Source organism: Trichechus manatus, unplaced genomic scaffold, assembly GCF_000243295.1.
Source record: "Trichechus manatus latirostris isolate Lorelei unplaced genomic scaffold, TriManLat1.0 scaffold00001, whole genome shotgun sequence".
Lineage (NCBI taxonomy): Eukaryota > Metazoa > Chordata > Mammalia > Sirenia > Trichechidae > Trichechus > Trichechus manatus.
In genome coordinates, this window is record NW_004443937.1 from 10719034 (window position 1) to 10740690 (window position 21657).

General features: G+C 46.1%; 1 protein-coding gene across 1 annotated transcript in view; it reads left to right on the top strand.

The window, feature by feature from the left end:
* Window positions 1-1597: 1597 nt before the first annotated feature.
* The window catches only part of SLC6A11 (solute carrier family 6 member 11), a 187180-nt gene continuing 167120 nt past the window's right edge, over window positions 1598-21657 (top strand). Inside the window, exons 1-4 of the mRNA XM_004368330.1 lie at window positions 1598-1904; window positions 5064-5198; window positions 5314-5454; window positions 9686-9776. Of these exons, the coding sequence (XP_004368387.1) occupies window positions 1658-1904; window positions 5064-5198; window positions 5314-5454; window positions 9686-9776 (614 nt within the window). The 5' untranslated portion in view covers window positions 1598-1657. The remainder of the gene's footprint in view (window positions 1905-5063; window positions 5199-5313; window positions 5455-9685; window positions 9777-21657) is intronic.

Here is a 21657-nt window from a genome sequence, read left to right on the forward strand (position 1 = left end):
GGAAAGGAGAAGCTGAGGGTGCTTGTTTGAAGGCTACAAGATGGGGAGGCTCTCCCTGACAGAACCCCAGAGGGAGCTCAAGGGACGGATGGGGAGCACAGGGGGCTTGCACTATCGAGAGCTCATGTGCTGACTTTTCCAGGGCTGTGAAATGAGGCTGTTCTACTCTGTCCTTTAGGGTCACTATGAGTCGGAATCAACTTGAAGCCAATGCGTTTGTTTTTGTTTTTTTTTTTTTTGGTGAAATGATTGAGTGAGATCCAATCATCTCCATGGCTCCTTGCTCCTCTAATATTTCTTCCTTCCTCCTTCCTTCCTCCCTCCCTCCCTTCCCTTCCTTCCTCCCTCCCTCCCTTCCCTTCCTTCCTTTTTCCACAAATATTTACCGAGCACGTACTACATGCAGGCCTTGTGCTAGACTCTGTGGCTATTGAAATGAACAATACAGTGTATATCATTCTTACATTTGAGCGGGGAGATATATTAAACAAGAAAGCACACAAATATACGTGTGTGTATCCACACATCCTATGATAATACTAATAATCACTAATGTTCATTGAGCACTCCAATGTACTAAGTACTTCATAAGCATTTTCTCACTAACCAAAAACCAAACCAGTTACTGTCAACTCCGACTCATGGAGACCCAATGTGTGTCAGAGTAGAATTGTGCTCCATAGAGTTTTCAATGGCTGATTTTCCAGAAGTAGATCGCCAGGCCTTTCTTCCAAGGCACCAATGGGTGGGCTGGAACTGCCTTCACAAAAACACATACGAGAAAGGCGCTGTTGGTGGTCCCGTTCACGGATCAGGAAACTGAGGCACAGAGAGGTGAGGTGTCTGGACCAAAGTCACCCTGCTGATACAGGTGAAGCACAAGATTCAACGTTGCCTGCCTCTAAGCAGAAGCTCTTAGGATCACACTGTCCTGACTCACTGTGTTTAGAACTCTGGATAGGAGGATGATCAAGACCTGCAGGAGGTCGCTGCCCTAGGGCTACTCATAGTCCCTGGGTACTGGGAAGAAACTAAGAGGTTATTTACTCCCTTTTTCTTCAAAGCATGGTTCATATGCTAGCAACATTGGCATCACCTGGAAGCTTGTTAGAAATGCAGAATCTCCCAGATCTATTGGATCAGGATCTGCATTTTAACAAATCTCCAGGTGATTCGTGTGCACATTAAAGTTGGAGAAGATTGGTCTAGAGCCCACTTCTCTGATTACAGATGAGAAACCTAGGCCCAAGAGTATTGGAGATTAGAGAGTGGTGGAACTTCAGGGCTTGGTGTTTGGAGTGTGTCTAGGTCTAGGTGTCTGGAGTCTGTCTAGGTCTTAGTCCGAATGGGCTCGTCCTCTCTTAAGGGGCCAGTGGGTAGACCTGCAGAAGAATCTGCTCAGAGGTGGTGCTCGGAGCGCGCAAGGTGCTTGGCCACTCGCGGACTCCCCGGGCCGCGCCCAGCTGGTGCGGCGTGGGCGCCCTCAGGACCAGGGCCGCCGCGCCGTGTCCCTGTCCCCGTCCCCTCGCTGGCCCGGCCCGGTCCCTCAGCTCCACCCCCTACCTCCCCCTCCCGCCTGCCTGCGCCTCCTGAAAAGCCAGCCCGTCCCGGGCGGCGGCGCAGAGCTGGCCCGGCGCACGAGGCAGCCACCGCGGCCATGACAGCGGAGAAGGCGCTGCCCCTGGGCAATGGGAAGGCTGCCGAGGAGGTGCTGGAGCCTGAGGCGCCGGGTGGCGGCGGCGGCGGCGGGAGCGCGGTGTCCGCGCGCGACAGGCGCGACAAGGCAGTCCACGAGCGCGGCCACTGGAACAACAAGGTGGAGTTCATGCTGAGCGTGGCCGGGGAGATCGTCGGGCTGGGCAACGTGTGGCGCTTCCCCTACCTGTGCTACAAGAACGGAGGAGGTGAGGCGGCACGCGGCAGGGAGGAGAGTGGGGGCGGGGAGCAAGAGGGTGAGCGCGAGATCCCCTTCCGTGCCTGCGTGAAGCGGGACCTTCACGGAGAACCCGGGTCCCAGGCCCCTCGGTGCGTGAGCTCACCCGTGGGCATGACTCACCTGACCGGTGCACGCACCGCTTCGCACCTGAGTGTGCCACCTGCCTTCGCGCAGGGACTTGCCTGCCAGGTGCGTTCTGTCCCCAGCATGAGGTACAGACGGAAGATGGAAAGGCGGGACTCCTAGCTTTTCGTCCTTCTTAATCCCTTTGGGCCTCCCTTTCCTAACTGGAAACCTGCCTGAGGGGAAGGGACTCTGTGATAATTATCAAGAGTAGGCCCGGGTTTTGAGTGCTTATTGAAATGCCAGGCACCAAGCTAAGCTTCCCCTACCTACATCATCTCATGTAATCCTTACAGTCACCTTCATCAGGTGGGCAGTGATATGCCCATTTTGCAGACACAATAAGTGGCAAAGGTGGACTTCTTATACCAAAGGCCGTGGGATTGGACCACAGGGAGAACTTTTAGTTGAGGCATTGCTGTTTGCTTTCCCACTCGGTCCTTCAATTGCTCTTCATGCCCTTCCTAGGACTAATATTTTGGACCTCTCTGGTGGAAGAATTGGCACCAAGCAGTTTCTTGTACTGGCCTCAGAGTCACCTGCAACAAATAGCAGAAACACTGATTTAATGGTTATTTTACTTAGAGATTGTGGGGTAAGGGAAGGTGATGGGAGAGCTCGTTTCTAGTGACAACATCCCGAAGTCAGTTTACGGGCAAATGTAGCAGGGAACCCACAAATCTCCCAGCTCAGAGGAGGGGCCCCAGACTTGAGGAGCCCCCGACTTGTCATATTAGCAGGACAGTCACAGGCCCATGGCAAGGGCTCTTGTCAAACCCATTTCAGTGGCATAGTTTTTTCAAGAGCAAGTCTTGAGTCTGTATATATTCCACCCCCTCTCCTTGGGATAGCTCCCCATCCCCCCAGCAAATCCCAAGCCTCAAAGAAGGTAGCTCAGAAGTTGGCTGGCAGAGATTTCCGGTGCTAGTGGCTGCCGGGAGAGCGAGAAGGGTACTTCTTGGCCCAGGCCCTTTCTTTGGAGACATTCATCTCGCGGGCACTGGCTGCTCCAAGCTTGCTCTACACTGGTAATGAAGTGGCCACTGGTGTTGGTAGCTTGGCAGAGGAGAGAAGGAGTGGAATTGGAGACCCCAAAAGTCCCCCATGCACGCCCTGAGCTGTGAATCCTGCCCTCTTTGCAGATTCAGCCTTTATAAGCTGTGATATCCACTTTGAAACCTATGGAAAACCTTTAGGGTAACCCCACTCAAAAATTGTTTCAACATCTTTTTTTAATAGAGAAAATTGTTATACCAAAACAAAAAGCATTCCTAAAAGCAGAAAACAGGGTATGTTGGGTTAATTACAAATTCTGCCACAGATTTTTTTTTAAAAAAGATTGTAGTGAGTAAAGTTTAAAAATGAGTCATTTTATTTTTACTCTACATTTTCAAGAGTCTTCATTGGGTACACAGATATCTTGGTGTGACTGAGTTTCTTAAGGATTACTAACCTTGAGAATACACAGGCTAAAAAAAACTGAAAAAAAAAAAAAAAAACTTCCAGAAAGTGTCATCTGTTAGGTTCTAGAAGCTTCACAGGTGAATTACAATGTATTAGAGAATGTGCTGCTGCAGCTTGTTTTAATCACTTAAGTTTAGATTCGGAAAACAGACTCTCTTATCCCCTTTCACATATTTTTTGCCTTCTAATATAGTTGGGGTATCTGCTTATCAACTGTTTGCCTTTAAAAAAATATCTACACAGCTCTTCTCATAGATTTTAACAATAGTTTAAAATTATTTCTTTTCCAATGGAAACCTTAAAATAGTCTCTTGCCCAGAAAAGCTAAGACCCTTTCAAAACCTGAATATTATGGCCCTGTTATCAGGATTGATCAGAATTGTTGCTATTAATCCTTGTGGCTAAAGTGACTTCATTTAGCAAAAAGCAATTTCAGTTAAAGCCTTCATTTGTGAGATCAGATGATGGAAATAGCATGCGTTTCTATGCTTTGTTATTAGCAAGGAGAGAGGGATTTGGAGAAATCCCTTTCTAGATGTAATAGCTCATGTTCACCTTAGTTAATTTGTTTCACAGAAGGGCCTGCACAATGGTATTGGGTTCCAAGATAGGAGCACTAAAGCTTAGGGTGGTCTTTTCTCACACTAATTCAAAGCCAGCCTTGCTGGACAGATTCTTGCTGCAAACTCCTTACTACTCACCTCCATACTTGGGTCTTGCGTCCAAGGGCCCTTAATTCCTCGAGTGCTGATCATTGCTCATTGCATAGCTGCCTGAGAATGCTTTTCTTTAAGAAAAAGATTTGCAGGCCACTTCCAAAGTAAAAAAGAGGACATCCTGCTAGAATTCACGAAGGGGTCATCCTCAGCCGGCCCCCTTGAGGTTACTTTGGAATGAAAAAGAAGGATGCAACATTCAAGGAAGAAATGGATTTGACCTGTGCTGGAGGTGAAATGTATAAATTAAAGAACTGAGCAAATAAAACATGTTCACACTATCCTCTTAGCTCTGTGACAATTCAGTGAGATAAGTGGTGCAGGTATTAAGTATTAAAGCCCCATTTGACAGAACAGGAAGTTGAGGCTTGGAGATGTGAGATCGACTTCCTTAAGGTAGCAGGTGGCAGAGAGCACAAACCCAGATGATGTACTCTGACTCTGGTCTTCATGGTGGGCACTTGACCTCAAGTTCAGATAACATTGTGTTTTACCTGTAGTAAGAAAAACAAACAAGCAAGCAAACAAAACAACCACTTGCCATCAAGTTGACTCCAACTCATGGAGACCTCATGTGTGTCAGAGTAGAACTGTGCTCCATGGGGTTTTCAGTGGCCGATTTTTTGGAAGCAGATTGTCAGGCCTTTCTTCCAAGGCACCAACCTTTCAGTTAGCAGTGCCAGCCTTTCAGTTAGCCACAGAGCTCCTTAACTGTTTGCACCCCCAGGCTTGCCTGTAGTAGGCACTTATTAAAGATTTGTTGTACTGAACATGACATGATGGGGGCAACTCTAACCTACTTCTCTTACTTTGCATACTTGCAGGGGCGTTTCTGATTCCTTACGTGGTGTTTTTTATTTGTTGTGGAATACCTGTGTTTTTCATGGAAACGGCTCTGGGGCAATTCACAAGTGAAGGTGGCATTACGTGTTGGAGGAAAGTTTGCCCTTTATTTGAAGGTAAGTGTTGAGTTCATCAGAAAATAAATTTATGCCCAGGAAATATCAAGCAATTAAGGCTGTTTTGAGAAGATGGAGAAAGACTCAAATTGCTCCCTTTGCTTTGTCGATTCAGGCATCGGTTATGCAACGCAGGTGATCGAGGCCCATCTAAATGTGTACTACATCATCATCCTTGCGTGGGCCATCTTCTACCTGAGCAACTGCTTCACCATTGAGCTCCCCTGGGCTACCTGTGGGCACGAGTGGAACACAGGTATGGCCCCCAGGGATGGTCTCTCTACTGGTCCTTGTCCTCAAGACCAGTCCTGGCCTCAGGCCTTTCTTGTCATGTGTCCTCCAGTTTCCGGGGGTGACCTCACTGAACCGGGGAGTCAGTTCTGCACAGTCCAGGTATATTCTGTGACTTGTGGTCCTGAAGCCTGAGCTGAGCATTTGGCCCAGGGATTGGCATGGTTAGAAGAACGGCTACCCTCTTTCCTCTCTTTGTCAGCCACAGAGGCCAAGCCACAGGGCAGAGTGAGGGGGCAGGGGGTGGGGAGGAAGAAGTACTAGATGAGGATTCAGGGGTTCGGGGCTCCAATTCCAGCTATGTCACTTCTCTCTGAGTGTCAGATTTTCCTCTGTACAATGAAGGCATTTGACTAGATCAAGGGCTGTAGACAGCGGGCCTATAGGCTGGATCAGGCCTCAGACCAGTGAATGACAAATTTAAAAAATGTATACAGTTGCCAAGTTTAAAAAGTCAGAAGACTTCACATGAAAATCCAGACTTCAGCTTTCCATGAAAAATTAGAAGGTCTGACAGGACCAGACTCACACCTGCTTGGCAGCAATAGGCTGAGGCTGAGAAGCAGCTGTTGCCTTTGGATGGGGCATCTGTCCTTCTGTTGGCCTCAGTCCCCACCCAGCCCATCTTGCTTATTTACTTTACCTGCCCAACCCAGGTGGAAGTTTGAGTTCACCCCCGGATAGATAATTTTTTAGATTACTTTTGATTATGATATACTTCTTGTTTTTCTACTTGTCATCCTATCCAGACTGAGTCTTATAATCAGGGACAGTTAATACCTGCCCAACCCCATTCCACAATGGCCATGCTTACAGCAGACATTACTAATTGATTGTAGCAATTAGTAATGTCTGCTGATCCTAGACTATCTCCTTGGGAGTCTAGTCTTGGCTTCAGAGTCCTTCTCAGCAGTACTCCAGGAACCGCTGCCTTTGACTGGAACAGGTACACACGCTGTAGCTTATTTATCATGCATGTTATAGCCTGTAGTTAGGTTGTGCCTAGAAGTGGACTGTCAACCCAAGGGCTGAGATGCAGTAAGGCTGGGTAGGATGTTGGTCTCCAGCAGAAAGAGTACCAGGCATTGGACTTAGAAAATGCTGCGATCTAGCTTCTAGTCCTGCACAACTTTGCCCTGTTCCTCACCTGCTGCATTTTGTGGCTGTCTCTCTGTTGTTAGTTGCTATTGAGTTGGCTCTGACTCATGGCGACCCCGTGTACAACAGAACAAAACTCAGCCCAGTCCTGTGCCATCTTCATGATCATTGGTATTCTTGAATCCATTATTGTGGCCACTGTGTATTTTGAGTGCCTTCCAACCTAGGGAACTCATCTTCTAGCACTATATAGGACAATATCCTGTGACTCATAGGGTTTTCATTGGCTAATTTTCAGAAATAAGTCACCAGGCCTTTCTTCCTAGTCTTAGTATGGAAGCTCTGCTGAAACCTGTCCACCATGGGTGACCCTGCTGGTATTTGAAATACTGGGGGCATAGCTTTCTTCCAGCATCATAACAACACACAAGCCACCACATTATGACAAACTGACAGACGAGTGGTGGGTCTCTCTTTACGGCCCTGATTCTTAACCTCTCTTTGTTCAGGGACCTCGTGGAAATGTTTATCAAACTAAAATTCAAGGACATATTCTTGGAGGGCTCTTTGATAATTTAATTTTGTATATTTACCTTGAGAATACCCTAAAAATATAAGTACATGCTGGATCAACTGCACAGCTACCTTATAACTGAGGACAGTCAGGGGTTTCAGTGCTTGACTTTGAACTCGTTTACAATTTCAGCTTGTGTCAGTGGCAGGTAGGATATTGATAGCCAAGGAAAAACAGCAGAGAGATTTAATTCATAAATGGTACATTGGTACTAAGTGAAGAGCATTGAGAACATAAACTGTAGGAACGAAGGTTTTACAGAAGTGTAACCAGAGAAAAGTGGTGGTAGAATTGATTCTCAAATAGCTTGTGGAAGAATAACCAACCAGTTGCTGTTGAGTCAACTCCAACTCATGGCGATCCTGTGTGTGTCAGAGTAGAACTGTGCACAGGGTTCTCAATGGCTGATTTTTTGGGAAGTAGATCTCCAGGCCTTTCTTTTGAGGTACCTCGAATCCAACCAGTTAGCAGCTGAGTGCCCAGTTAGCAGCCGAGTGCGTTAACTGTTTGTACCACCCCGGGAAAAATAGTCAAGCTGAACTCAACAGACACTGCCTCCTACCTGTCAAAGTTCCATTTTTCTGTTGGGGAAGCAATTTAACTTCACAAAACAACATTATCTTAGATGTCCATTTTGTTTGTGTTGGTCCTGTAGTTTGTATTGAATTTGCAGATTTACTTCAGGTTTTATAGTTGTATGAATACTATAATCATAAAGATTTTATCACTCATTTTTCATTTGTACATGGCTTAAAAATTATTTTAATAAAAATAACTTGTCAACCTTGGGTATCTGAGAAGTTTTTTACTCTGGGAAAAAAAAATTGAGAACCACTATCTTAGACAACCTGATAAAAGCTAGGGCTCTGTCCTCAGAAAAAGGCACAAGGGCATGCCCACACTATTTGCATGTAATTTCAAGGTTTCCAGACTTCTCTCAGAGCTGTCTGTGGGCCCCACAGACCACTTTCTCAGAATAGGTTTACCACCAGCCAAGGGGAGAGGGGAGGAAGCAGGCAGTGGAGGGACTTCTCCCCAGTGGACTCCAGACCCCTTTCTTGCGCTGGTTAGCAATCCTTTCCCCCCATCTCTTAAAGGATGTGAGCCCTGGTGGTACAGTGATTAAGTACTCAGCTGCTCATGGAGAGGTCGGTAGTTAGAACCCACCAGCTGCTCCATGGGAGAAAGATGTGGCAGTCTGCTTCTATAAAGATTACAGCCTTGGACACCCTATGGGGCAGTTCTACTCTGTCACATGGGGTCACTATGAGTCCTGATCGACTGGACGGCACCTAACAACAACCACAAATGTGTGTGAGCACTTGCAAAGTACAAAGCATCCCATATAGGAGGTGGTTCCTGCCCCCAGGGACTGCAGCTCCAGTTTGGGGGGCTCTCACACGTGAGAAGAGAGAAGTGTGGAGGGAGGCCGAGCACTGACTAGTCCAGCCCCTATGCTGGGCGCCGCGATGGCCCTGAATGGGCGTGGGAGTCCCCACCCTCAGGGAGCTTGTAGGATGGTGGCCGAGGAAGATCAGTAAGCAGAGGGGTGCAGTAAAGAGGCCTGGGTCCTGGGTCCCATGGCAGCAGGTAGGACCAGCATGGTAAGGGTGTGGGGCAAGAAGGAATAACTGTGGCAAAGGAGATGGAGCGCTGGCTTGTCTTTATTCCCAGTTCTTTTCCTAACTGGCTACGTGACTTTATAGAGGAGGGATGACTTTATAGTGTAGGTGGGGATCCCTTGACTATTTCTGAACCTTAGATTCCTTTCTTCAAAATAAAGGGGTTGGAGAAGGTGATCTCTTGGAGGTCCTTTCAATGATAACTTTCTTAATATTCAGGGGAGGGAGATCAGGGAGGGCTTCCTGGAGGAGGGGTTAATGGGCTGATCTGGGCCTGGAAGGATGAACTCTTGGATGTTTTTATTTGCGATTCAAATCTGCGTGGTCATCAGGTTTCATGAAGGTGTTCAATAAATCCTTTCTGATGGATTGGATTGAGTAAGGGAATAATGAAGAAACCAGGGATCCTTTACTTATATAGGCTCAGGTCATTTCATTCAATCACCATGTCCTTTCTACATAAAGGGAGACTGAGCCTCCACTGCATTGCTGTCCCAGGGCACACCATAACCTTTAGTGCCCCACCACCCCTAGGGACACTGAGCAGGACAGGTAAATGGAAAGTGGAAAGGAAGTGGAAAAAGAAAAGGAGTTCATTCGGGAACAAGGAGGGAGGAGAGAGTTTAATAGGGCATAGTGGGTGGGAATGGGAGAGAGAAGGCTCCCTGCCCCCGAAAACATTTCCTCCTGTTCAAAATCAGACTAAGCCTCTTCCTTGAACTGTCTTCTCTCTTCAGCTGTGGGTAGATGATTGATTTTCCCCACGGGGTCCTTTGAGGTATATTTACTTGGAGCGGCTAGGTAAAAAGGGCTGGTTGCACCATCAGCCCTGAATGTTTTCCAAGATTCAGCCCTGGCGAGGTTAATATTTTCTTGTCTTTCTTGTCTTGTTTCCACTGTAGAGCACTGTGTGGATTTCCAGAAACTGAATGTGAGCAACTACAGCCACATGTCTCTGCAGAATGCTACCTCCCCAGTCATGGAGTTTTGGGAGTAAGTGCAAAAGAGCTTGTCTCCCCTTGGCCTGCAGGGGTTCTGTCCTGGTTCTGCTTGGGTGGCATGCCCAGGCCCCTGGAAAACACCCGACCCTTCCTCCGGCCCGCACTCCCGGGCTTATGTGGGAATCTGACTGCCTCAGAGCAAGAGAGATGTTTAGAGGTTTCCCCAAAGAGTAGCTGAGAGAAATACGTTCTTGTTCTCTGATGACATGTCAGCAGGCCTCTTTGCTTATTAGAGTGGGAGGTGCTGGGTAAAATGATGGACATCTAAAAAATTCCCTTTTTAACAAAGGAGAGGGTATAACATTTTTGCAGTAAGCTGAGTATATTTAGCCTGGAACTCAGAAGTCTCTGGGTGGGACAGGTTAGCTTTCTTTTTGTAGCTGAAGTGTTGTCAGTGGAAAGAAAGTAGATCAACTCGATGGCTCTGGAAGCAGAGGTTGGTCAATGGGTGTTGTTGCCATCGAGTTGGCTCCTGACTCGTGGCGACCCCATGCACAATGGAAGACAATACTGCCTGGTCCTGCGCCATCCCCATGATAATAGTGGATCAGACCATTGTGATCCAGACAGTTTTCACTGGTTGATTTTCAGAAATAGATCACCAGGCCTTTCTTCCTAGTTTCTCTTAGTCTGGAAGCTCCGCTGAAACCTGTTCAGCATCGTAGTAACACGCAAGTCTCCACTGACAGATGGGCAGTGGCTGTGCATGAGGTGCACTGGCTGGCCATTGAATCTGGGTCTCCCCACATGGAAGGGGAGAATTCTTTTGAACCAATGAGGCTTTATATAGATAGTTGTGCATGAGGTCATCATGAGATGGAATCGACTTGACAACAATGAGTTTGGTTTTGGTAGTAGAGGTAGGAAGGTCTGTTACCCCAGGTATTGAAGGCAGATTTCTATGTGGGTCCAGAGACTAAGTGCTTTCTGAGGCTTGTCAGTCTGCAGAAGCCCAGCTTAATTGAAGAAGCCTCCCCGACCCTGATACTAATTATTAGTAGTAGGGAGGGCAGTGGTGGTGTGACTAATTTTTATTCTTTTCCCAGATAGGTTTCCTCTCCTTTCCTCTCTAGAGGTTATTATGCTTGATTTAGATTTATTATTCTCATGCACATCTTTCTACTTGTTCTATGTATGCATGTGCCCCAAATAGTACCTAGGTCTTGCATGTTTTTAAATTTTTTATTAATGGTATCCATCGCTTACATTTTTTGCAACTTTGTTTTGCTGCTCAATATTGGCCTTGAGATGTAACTATATTAATACATGTAGCTTTGTTTCATTCATTTTTTTTCTTGCTGTATAGTATTTTATTGTATGAATAGATTACATTGTATTTATCCATTCTTCTCTTGATGGGCGTTTAGATTGTCTCTCTTTTTCCACTATTATTAAGCATATTGAGTGAATGTCTTGTTTGTGCTTCCCTGTGTGCATGAATGAGGGCTTCTGGGCTGTACATAAGAGAAGAATTGCTGGATCATGAAGTACATGAATGCATATTGAACTTATAGTTTAATTTGAGGAAAATTGATGTTTTTACTATTGAGCCTCTATGTTCATGAACATGGTATAGCTTTTCATTATTTAGGTCTTTTAAAATATCTTATAGAGTAGTGCTACTCAAATGTGCATTAGCATCACCTTGTTAGAAATGCAAATTCTCAGGCCCTACCCCAGACCTACTGAGCCATAATCTCAAACACAGCAGCCATCAGCTATGTGCTAGAGAGGAGGCTTCTGTGTGGGCGGAAGGGGTCAGAGTAGGCCTCTGTGGCCCTTCCCAACCCCACTGGACTATAGTTTTCCTGGGGAATTGTCACAGAAACCTGTTTTTGACCTGGACATTTGAGGGTCTGCAAAACATGATCTCTGATTTCTCGGAGAACCCACCCCGAGACCCCAGACTGGATAAGATCTCTTTGTAACTTCTTGTTGTGTTTTACCATTCTTTTCTTTTGTAACATATATAGAAAATCTTAATTATTTGTGTAATGTATTCATTGTATTCCCCAATTGGCAGTCATGAAGGAGCACCCTGCTTGGTCTTTACTCACTGCCGCTAGGCGTATGGAAGGCCCTCAATCAATATTTATAGAGTGGATAGATGGCCTTAAGGAAGGAAGAACATATTTTCTAGAAAGTACTATATGAGAAGAGTCCAAATGGGCTCTGGTGAGAACCCATGCTGCCACAAAACTCCCCACCCAACAGCATTGATCACTTCCTGAATCCAATTACAATATCCGCATCACCCACTCATTTGGACCCCAAGTGACAGGAGGCACAGCTTGTCTACATCCTCATATGTAGCTGGATCTTTTTGCCAGCTGCTTGGTCATTCAAGATGAAAGTCTGGCAGAATGAACCCATGGTTCTAGTTTTCTATCCAGATTACACCTGTATCATCTGTGCAGAGGTGAGTTCTGCATCCTGAAAGGACTCAAATGCTGGTGCATTTCTCACCCCTGCATAAGATGTGATTGTCAGAGAGCTCTGCTTCATCATTTCCCCAGTGGTGAGTTTGGAACAGAGAGGCTGTGGGAGATGTTCACAGCATCCTATGAAAATCTGTAGGACCACATAAGTTTGGGGAGGGCAGGAAGCTATGTTCTTCAGTGAGGACGTTCATTTACCTTTGATTAACCCAAATTCCCAAACTTCTTTTCCTATGAAATCATTTGGAATCTCCCTATGTCCCCCGCCCCTTGAATGCTGGCATTCCATTAGACACAGCCTGGGAAACACTTTGCTGGGAGGAAGCTCTTCCTTAAATTCAGCTGCAAGTTGACTTCAGCTGCAAGTTGACTTCTGGGACTTTAGATAGAACATACCTAATTATTTTCCATGTGGCAGCCCTTCAAGTACTGGAGGATCAGGTTTCTTTGAAAATGTTTCTTATCCAGTTCTTGTTTCCTTGTGTGGCTTGGTTCACCAATGTCCTGTCTCAGTTCACGTCTTCCGTGTGCTCCTGTTGTCTTTTCTCACTGACTCCAACTCCAGAGACCTTGTCAGAGCCATGTTGCTCCATCCAAGTAGACTGCCTCAACTGTTTGCTCATTCATTCGACATTTGAGTTCCTGGTGCACATAAGACTAACACTGTGTAGTCTTTTGGGGAGGCATGAGCGTAAGACGTAGTTCTAGTCTAGAAGCAGATGTGAAACATACACACAAATTCCCATAAAAGTGATTATGACTTCACTTTGGCCATGGGGACCTGGCCCAACCCACCTCCCCATTTTTAAGGTTCATTCCTCTTTTCAGGGTATAATTAAAAGTACTGGCTTAGCCAGTGAGACAAGCTTAGGCTATGGATCAGTCCTGGATTCTGCCTCTGGCTGGGGACCCCCCAGAGCCTATGGGGCAGAGGCAGATTGTCTTCTTGATGTCAGATTTTAGAATTAGGCACCCTGGTTTCCCTTAGTAACTCATTATGCATCTGGCATCTGCTCATTTATCTAAATATGTTTGCAGTTCTAAATTTTGAGCTTGTCTCCTCTGGTGATATTGAGTGATGTTAAGTGTGTAACCAACATTGTGACATGAGATGTGGCTTTCTCAAGCCCCATTAACCCAGGGTTTTGCAAGCAAGTCCATGAGCACTCTGTATACCATCTAAATAGCTTTCGTATTATGTCCTTCGAATAAACATTTGTTGAGATGTACCATGTGCCAGGCCCTGAGCTAAGCTCTAAGAATGTTCAGTTCCATATTTTTTTCAGATGGATGAGGCTTTCTCTTTCTGGTGTATTCATTGGGGCAGTTCTTTTCAGCACGTGGACACTTTAATTGATTTTCTTTGGACATGAAATTTGGGATCAGAGGAGGTAGGGCAAGAACCCTGGTTCTTGCTGTGGGACTGGGCACATCCCTACTTCCCCTCAGACCTTGTCTTCTCCTCTGTCCATGTCCCCCAGCCTTCTTTCTGTCCTGCAGATGGACTGAGCTCGTCCCGGTCTCAGGCTTTTTGCCAGGAAGATTCCTCTTCAGATCCTTGAATGTTTTCTCATTGAGTCTTACTTCAGATGTCATTTGTGAAGCCCTCCCTGACCATCCCATCACTCTTTAGCCCATCACTTTTTGTTATTGTCTATATAGTACATATCCCTATCTGAAATCCTTAAATCATTGTTTGTTCACTTATTCTCTTTCTCCTTCCACTGAATATAAGCCCCACACTGGCGAGCGCTTTGTCTGCTTTATTCACTGTTGTTTTGCCAGCACATTCTAGGTGTTCAGTAAAAACTTGTTGAAATGAAAGAATGAATGAATGCTTTTTAAACCCTTGGAGTTCAGTGTCCTCATCTGTCAATTGGAAATGATGGTAGTACCCACCTACAAGGCTAAGATGAGGATTAAACAAAAATCCTTGTGCACCAAACCCAGCACATAGTAGGCTCTTAGGGAAGGTTCAAATGTGTAAATAGAATGTTCAAGACCGAGTCTCCCATCCATTTCCTGCCCCACCAATTCTTCTGTTTGCTGTGCAGGTTAAATGAGGTAGTGCATACTAAACTCTTTGATGAGTTATGGTTGGGGTACATGAGTTAGGTCCTGTTACTTGAGGCATGGTGTCCTGGCCGGCCCTTCTCTCTGCAGGGACAGATTCATGGCTGAGCCTAGGCTGCTGAGGCTGGCACAGAGTCGGCCTTTTTGCCTGAAGTACCCTTTGTGGCTCTAACTTCAGGATCAGAATTCTCCCAAACTCTTTCCCTAAGTCACGACTGAGCACTGTGTGGTCACCATCTAATTCTACTACTTTGGGTTTCCCCCATCTTCCTCAATATGTCACCCTACACACAGCTATAGCGTAGACTTGATTGGGCAAGTTCTGGAGCCCAGTTTAAGTCGTTGCTTCCTTTACGTCCTGACTGCACAACCCTGGGCAATTTATACAGCCCCTTTGAGCCTTGGTTTGCCCCTCTGAAAGTGAGATGGACTAGCACCCACCTCTTAGGGTTGTGGGGAGCATCACTGATAAGATGCCTGAGGAGCACTTAGCACAATGCCTGGCACATGGTAAGTGCTCAATAAATGGCAGCTGTTTTTACAAGGAGAACTTTATCCAAATCTTTAAAGGTCTATGTAGATTATTTTCAACACTCTGTAGAGAAGACTCATCGGCCAGGCCTCGTGTACCTCTCAAGGTGGACATGGTAAACTTTCTTAGTGCATTTTCTTTATTTGTTCTTTTGACATTTTCTGAGCACCTACTGGGTACTGGGTATTTTTTCAGTAGCCAGAAAGATGAGGAGAACCCTGTCCCTCTCTGAAGAAGCACACAACCTGGTAGGGGAAGCTGGGAAGTAAAAAGAAAGAAAAAAAAAAAAAGGGAGGAAAAAAAGAGTTTTTGAAATACAAAGTAACTGATGTCTGGAGGATGCTTTCACAGAGCCAAGATGAGGAAGCCTGGATGCCCTGGAGGAAGGCTTCATGGAGTTGGTGATGCTTTAGCTGGGTTTTGAAGGATGAGTAGGAGTTCGTGAGGTTGGCTGTGGGGTGAGTGAACGGCATACCAGGTAGAGAGACCTGAAGTTGCGTGTTGAGGTTGGTAGGTTTTATCTGTGCTGCTGTGCATCAGGAGCCTAGGGAAAGACGGGGGCTTTGCCAAGGAGGTGGGCAGAGGCCAGAGCATCTGGTCAGTTGCAAGTCTTTATTGAGCACATAGTACATGTCTGGAATTATTGTCAGTTCTGGGATGCAGTGTGAACAAAACAAAGACTTGCTGTCATGGAGCTGACAGCCCAAATGACCAAGTCAGTATGAAGTTGTTGGGATCAGTTTTCTGAAGGAAAATAAAGCAGGATAAGGGATTAGAGGGAGTCCCTGAATAGTAGAAATGGTTAACACACTCCCCTGCTAACTGAAAGTCTGGAGGTTCTGGTCTACCCAGAGGTACCTTGGAAGAAAGGCCTAGCAATCTACTTCTGAAAAATCAGCCACTGAAAACCTTATAGACCACAGTTCTACTCTGACACACATGGGGTCACCATGAGTCGGGATCAACTCCAGGGCAACTGGTACTCATAAGGGGTTGGAGAGTGTCAGGTGGTCAGGGAGGGCCTCTCTGAGGAGGTGGCATGGAGCAGAGACCTGAGAGAAGACAGGGACCAAACTGTGTAGATGCGGGGGGATGAGCTCCGCAGGCCAAGGGAGCTGCTGGGGCAGGGACCCTGCGGTGGGTGGGAGGCTGCTTGGCATGCTGGTGGAATAGCAGGGCACTGGGGAGTCTGGAACAGAGAACATGAAGGACCTCAGGCTTTCCTGAAGGGTTTGAAATGGTCCTGTAGGTGCCTTCAAAGGTTCTCTCTATGCAGTAATGTGATCGGGTCTGGGAATAAGCCAGGCCCCCCAGGTGGGGCAGGGGGCAGGGAGGAGGCACTTGCTGTGGGTGATGCTGAGGTTGCTGCCTGGGGCGAGGGGAGGCTGGGTGGAAAATGATGCCTCTCACCTATTGGAGAATGAAGGGGCAGAAGCCATCTTGGAGGAGGATGGTTAGTTCTGTGAGGTCATGCATGCCATGCATGGAGGCGAACAAGAGATCTGTCTCTGTGATCCATTATCGGTTCCACAACTGCCCACTTGCTTTAAGATGCCTTCTGACTTTACACATCCTTGCTGGGCTTTTCCTGATAGAGGCAGGTGGAGGCTCTGACTTGACCTGAATGCTCAAGGCTTTTAGATAGGGGCAGAAGCCAGTTTAACAATAACCCTTCACTCTTGAACTGTACATATGCTTTGTCCTCAAAATTCCACTTCTGAAACTGTTTTCTACAGGCATGGTCACACTACTTATGTAAAGGAAGCCTATGGCAGCATTGTTTGTGATAGTAAAAAAATAAACGCTCAAAATGTTTTTAAATATGATGCTGGTACATTCCTGTAATAGCTGCTAAAAATGAATGAGGTAGAAAATGTGTTGATATGGAAGTGATCTCTAAGATAAAATTAAGTAGAAAAAGAGGAGGTGTAGAATGTTGTATGTAATACCCTATATATAAAGAATATATGTATATGCCTTTTATACTCATAGGAATTTCTGGAAGGATATACAAGAAATATAGAAGAAACTGTCAATAATGGTTATCACCCAGAAGTGGGAATGGGAGAAAAGTGAGGGAGTGGGAAAAGAGAGTTTTACTTTTTGCTTTATATACTTTTATGCTGTTTGAATTAAACAAAAATTAAAACTAGCAACATGATTATTTGATGGAAAAAAAATGGGAGTCAGGGGGTTATTGAATAAGCTATAATTTATTGTAATGATGCCTGCCGTTTGTGTGACAACTTCCACTCACAGCCCTAGTACAGCCTTTTTTTTTTTTAAATGGTTGTGTAACACAACATTTGCCAATTCAGTATTTTTCACCTGTACAATTCAGTGACACCAATTACGTCAATCATGTTGCACAACCCCTGGTGCTGCTTATAAATAATTTTTTTCTTTTAATCATTTTTGTTAGCATTGTTGTTGTTAGTTGCCGTTGAGGCGATTTCTGACTTATGGCGACCCTGTGTGTGCAGAGTAGAACTGCTCCGTGAGTTTTCAAGGCTGTGACCTTTCAGAAAAGCAGCCCCTTTTTTTGAGGCCCCTCTGAGTGGGTTGGAACTGCCAATCTTTGGGCTAGTACTCGAGTGCTTAACCGTTTGTACCACCCAGGGACTCCTTGTTAACATTATCTCATCTGATTTTTAAAACAGCCCTGTGAGATGAGCAGAAGGAAAATTTCTGTTTTGCCATTAATAAAATAATAATCTTAGAGAAGCTGAGGGATTGCCCAGCCATATACCCAGAGCTCAAACCCGGGCATTAGACTCCTGCCACCTCCTGGCAGCCCCCAGTTTCTCCTAAAGCCCTGCTCTGGGGAAGCTGTACCCCCCCACCCCCAGTTTTCCCAGAAACTGCTGCTGAACTGAGGGGCCCATCAGTCAGAGAGAGGCTCTTCCTGCTGTCTCCTCCCCACCAGTGAAGAGCTTGGAGCCCCTGATTCCGGTTACTGAGAACAGGGAGAAGGTCCTGTTGTGAGGACAGTTCACATTTCTGCCACCCCAGAGACTCAGATGGATGGAACAGGTCTGGGTGGCCCTTTAGAACTCTCCGGAGATTTACCAGAGCAGACCCAAATCAGCACTTTGTTTTCAGAGCAGGATGTTGCTGCCCTTTGTAGTCTGTTTCATATTTAACTGATTGCAAAAATAGTGGATATTGTTGTAAGCAATTGAAATACAACAGATCTATGAACATAATATATATACATGTATATATACACACACACACACGCATACATATATGTATGTATACCTGTTGCCGTTGAGTTGATTCTGGCTTATAGTGACCTTATAGGACAGAGTAGAACTGCTCCATACTGCCCCATAGGGTTTCCAAGGAGCAGCTGATGAATTCGAACTGCCGACTTTATGGTTAGCAGCCACTTAACAACTGTGCCACCAGGGGTGTGTGTGCGTGTGTGTGTGTGTGTGTGTGCGCGCGCGCGCGTGCATGTGCATTTGCATACACACACCTATTCCTCACTTAAGCAAGCCCTGGTCGCTCAGTGGTTAAAGCACTAGGCTTCTAACCAAAAGGTCAGTGGTTCAAACCCACCAGTTGCTCCTTAGAAAAGATGTGGCAGTCTGCTCCCATAAAGATTTATAGCCTTGGAAACCGGATGATGAAGTTCTACTCTGTCCTATAGGGTTGCTGTGAGTCGGCATCAACTCAGCAGCGGTGGATTTATTTGACTTTTGGTTTTTACTCTTAATTTGTAGACTATCTTGTTATGCAACATTTCGCATTTACGACAACTTTTAAAAAATTCTCAGGCAGCACCTCCTCTGATGGTCCAGATCCCACGTGGGGCTGCAGCTGACCTGGGGTGCCCTCTGTGGGCCACCCTAATGATATACCGGAGGCCCTGGTGGCGACTACCGGGTCACGAGAGGGATGGGCCAATGGGCCACAGGATGCCTTCTCCTGTTCATCTGCAATGTCTAAGTCTGGCCACAGAGGGTTTGGGGCGATGGCTGGATGATGCGAGGTCTTGGGTAGACAGTGGGAGGCCGGGTGAGGGCCCAAATGTGCCAAGGAGGTTGGTGGTGGGAGGAGGGAAGGGAGGAATCGGGAAGGAGGCTCTGTGTGGCTATGGCGAACAGAGGATGAGTGAGGACCCTGCCTGGGGTGGGCAGCAGGAGGCAGTGGGTAGTGAGTGAGGGAGGAGGGACCCCAGCATCGAAGATGGGGCGGCCCCCTTGCATAACACTGATTTAGCATAATGACCTGGTCTTTGGAATCTTACCACGTTGATAAGTGAGGAGTGGGTGTATATATATATATACACATATGATTATATACGCTATATAAATGTTTCCCCCCAATCCACCCCCTTAGAGATAACTCTGCAATCAGTTAGGTCTCTTCCTGCCAGTATTTCCCTGTACATTAGCATTCTTCTTACTTTCCTGTTTGTCCTGTCTGTTGAAGAATATACGTTCCCAGGTTCAGAAACATGGACATTCAGTTTGCCTTTCATGTCAGCTCCCTTTTATGATAAGTGGGTTTTCCAGTGGACATTTCATTTTCTTATTACAAAAGTCATCTGTGTTTATTGAAAATATAGGAAATATGTTTAAGTAAAAGAAGAAAAATTGACACACATTAGGATTTCATTTTCCAAGCTGCTCAAGTATGGAGGGGTTATTTGCCAAAGTCCAGTTTTCCCAGCTCCACTTCGTAACTATCCCTGAAGGATGAACCAGGCCTCCATCCCTGAAGTAGCCTGAAGTGCTTCTCTACTACCAATGAAATTTAAGAGATGGAGGCCTGAGGATAAGAACCCAAGGCCCCTCTCTCCTCCCTGCAAGAAGCTGTCTGCCCTAAGTCATTAACACAGAGGTGCCCGCTTGCCCAGGGCGCCTGCCCCAGAAGGACAAGTTAATGCTTCTGATAATATGTAATCTGAACATAATGCTGAAAGCAAGGGCTGAGGGTAGAAGTACTGCTTGTATACATGCTTCCTGAAGTGCTATTTAAGAGTATTGTGGTAGGTGTGGGGACGAAACACCTGGGCTTTGGGGCCAGACAGCGGGAATTTGAATCCTGTCTCTTCTACTTATTAGCTTTGGGCTCCTTACTTAAATCTCTCTGCATTTCACTTTCTTTGTAAAGTGGGAATAATAATCATAGTGTTAGCAGTAGTAGTAATAGCAGTAGCAATTGGGCTTAGTAAGTACCAATTAGCTGTGATCTAATATCATCCATTCCTGATTATTAGAGTAAAAATATTTGTATGTAAAACCAGCCACAAGAGTATTTGTATATTAACATTAATGGGAAGCAGTGATATTTACTGAACTGGAAGTGTTTTGTCTGAAGTTCCTTTTCCATCATGCTGGGTACAGAAGGAGAAGAGAGGACACTTGTAACTACTAAGCTCCTACTGTGTACCTTGGCCCTGAGTATGGCCCTCTAAGTGTATTACCGCGTTTAAGCCACTCCACCCTCCCTCCCTGCCCCGGGGATAAAGGACATGATAGGCACTATCCAGATCCTTGTCTCAGTGATGCATCTGAGACAATGAGAGGGGAAGGGACCTGCCAGAGCATCTCTCACGGCCAGTGCAAGTGAGCTATGTGGAGCCTGGCCTCTCTGGTCTCTACCTGCATTCTCTCTTCCTGTGTCTGAAATGCTGTCAGCTCCTGTTTCATCGTGGTGGCAGAACATGACTAGTACTTGCTTTCTCTCTGGGGCCCTGTGGACCTAGGCTGTTTAAAGAAAGAGTTTTTCAGCAGATGGGGGAGGTATAATTGATTGGGAAGGAAAGAAGGAAGGAAGAAAAGAAAAAGAAACCAGTGAGGAATGGCTTAAGAGAAGGGTCTGTGACCCAGGAAAGAAATGTCAGGGGTAGAATTCTTGCCTTCCAGGCAGGAGACCAAAGTTCAATTCCCAGCCAATACGCCTTATACACAGGCAACATCCGCCTGTCAGTGGAAGCTTGCATGTTGCTGTGATGCTGAACAGGTTTCAGCAGAGCTTCCAGACTAAGATTAGGAAGAAAGGCCTGGCGATCTACTTCTGAAAATCAACCAGTGAATACCTTATGGATCACAACCATCTGATCCACAACTGGTCATGGGGATGGCACCAGACCAGACAGCATTTCGTTTCATTGCGGGTGGGATCACCATGAGTCAAGGGCCGACTCAACGGCAGCTAACAACCCCAACATAACATCTTGCCTGAGTTTCAAGAGGTTCTTTTAGGAAATGACTTCAACCTTGATGTTTGAAGACTACCTTGGTTTCCAGTTGAGCCAAGTGTTGAGTGTGAGACCAGCCCAAACTCTGATACAATGACAGGATGGGAGTTGGTGCTGGGCTCCGGTGTAGACCTTATGGTCCTGCAGCTGGTGTACCCAGTGTTCATGAATCACTTTAATTCAGGAGGAGAATAGCTCAATGGTGGCTGTTACCAAATTTTAGTGCACCACCTTGATTCCAGATTATTTTTAATAAAGCCACAAGAAAGTACATAAGATCTCCAGACTTAAATGCACACACCCTCCTGACCTCTACTTCCTGCTCCTCCCACTGAGGTAGGGCAGAAGGAAGACAATCCAGAACTAGGTGGAAACCTGACTTTTCCACTTACTAGCTGGGGACCTTGGGCAAGTAATTCTGAACCTCAGTTTACTTGTTGGTAAAATGAATGTAACAATACCACCCTTTAAGGCACCCATAAAAAAACAAACCAAACCCACTTGCTGTCGAGTCGATTCTGAATCATAGCGACCCTATAGGACAGAGTAGAACTACCCCATAGGGTTTCTAAGGCTGGTCTCATACTCACCTGCTCATTCATTCAACAAGCACTTA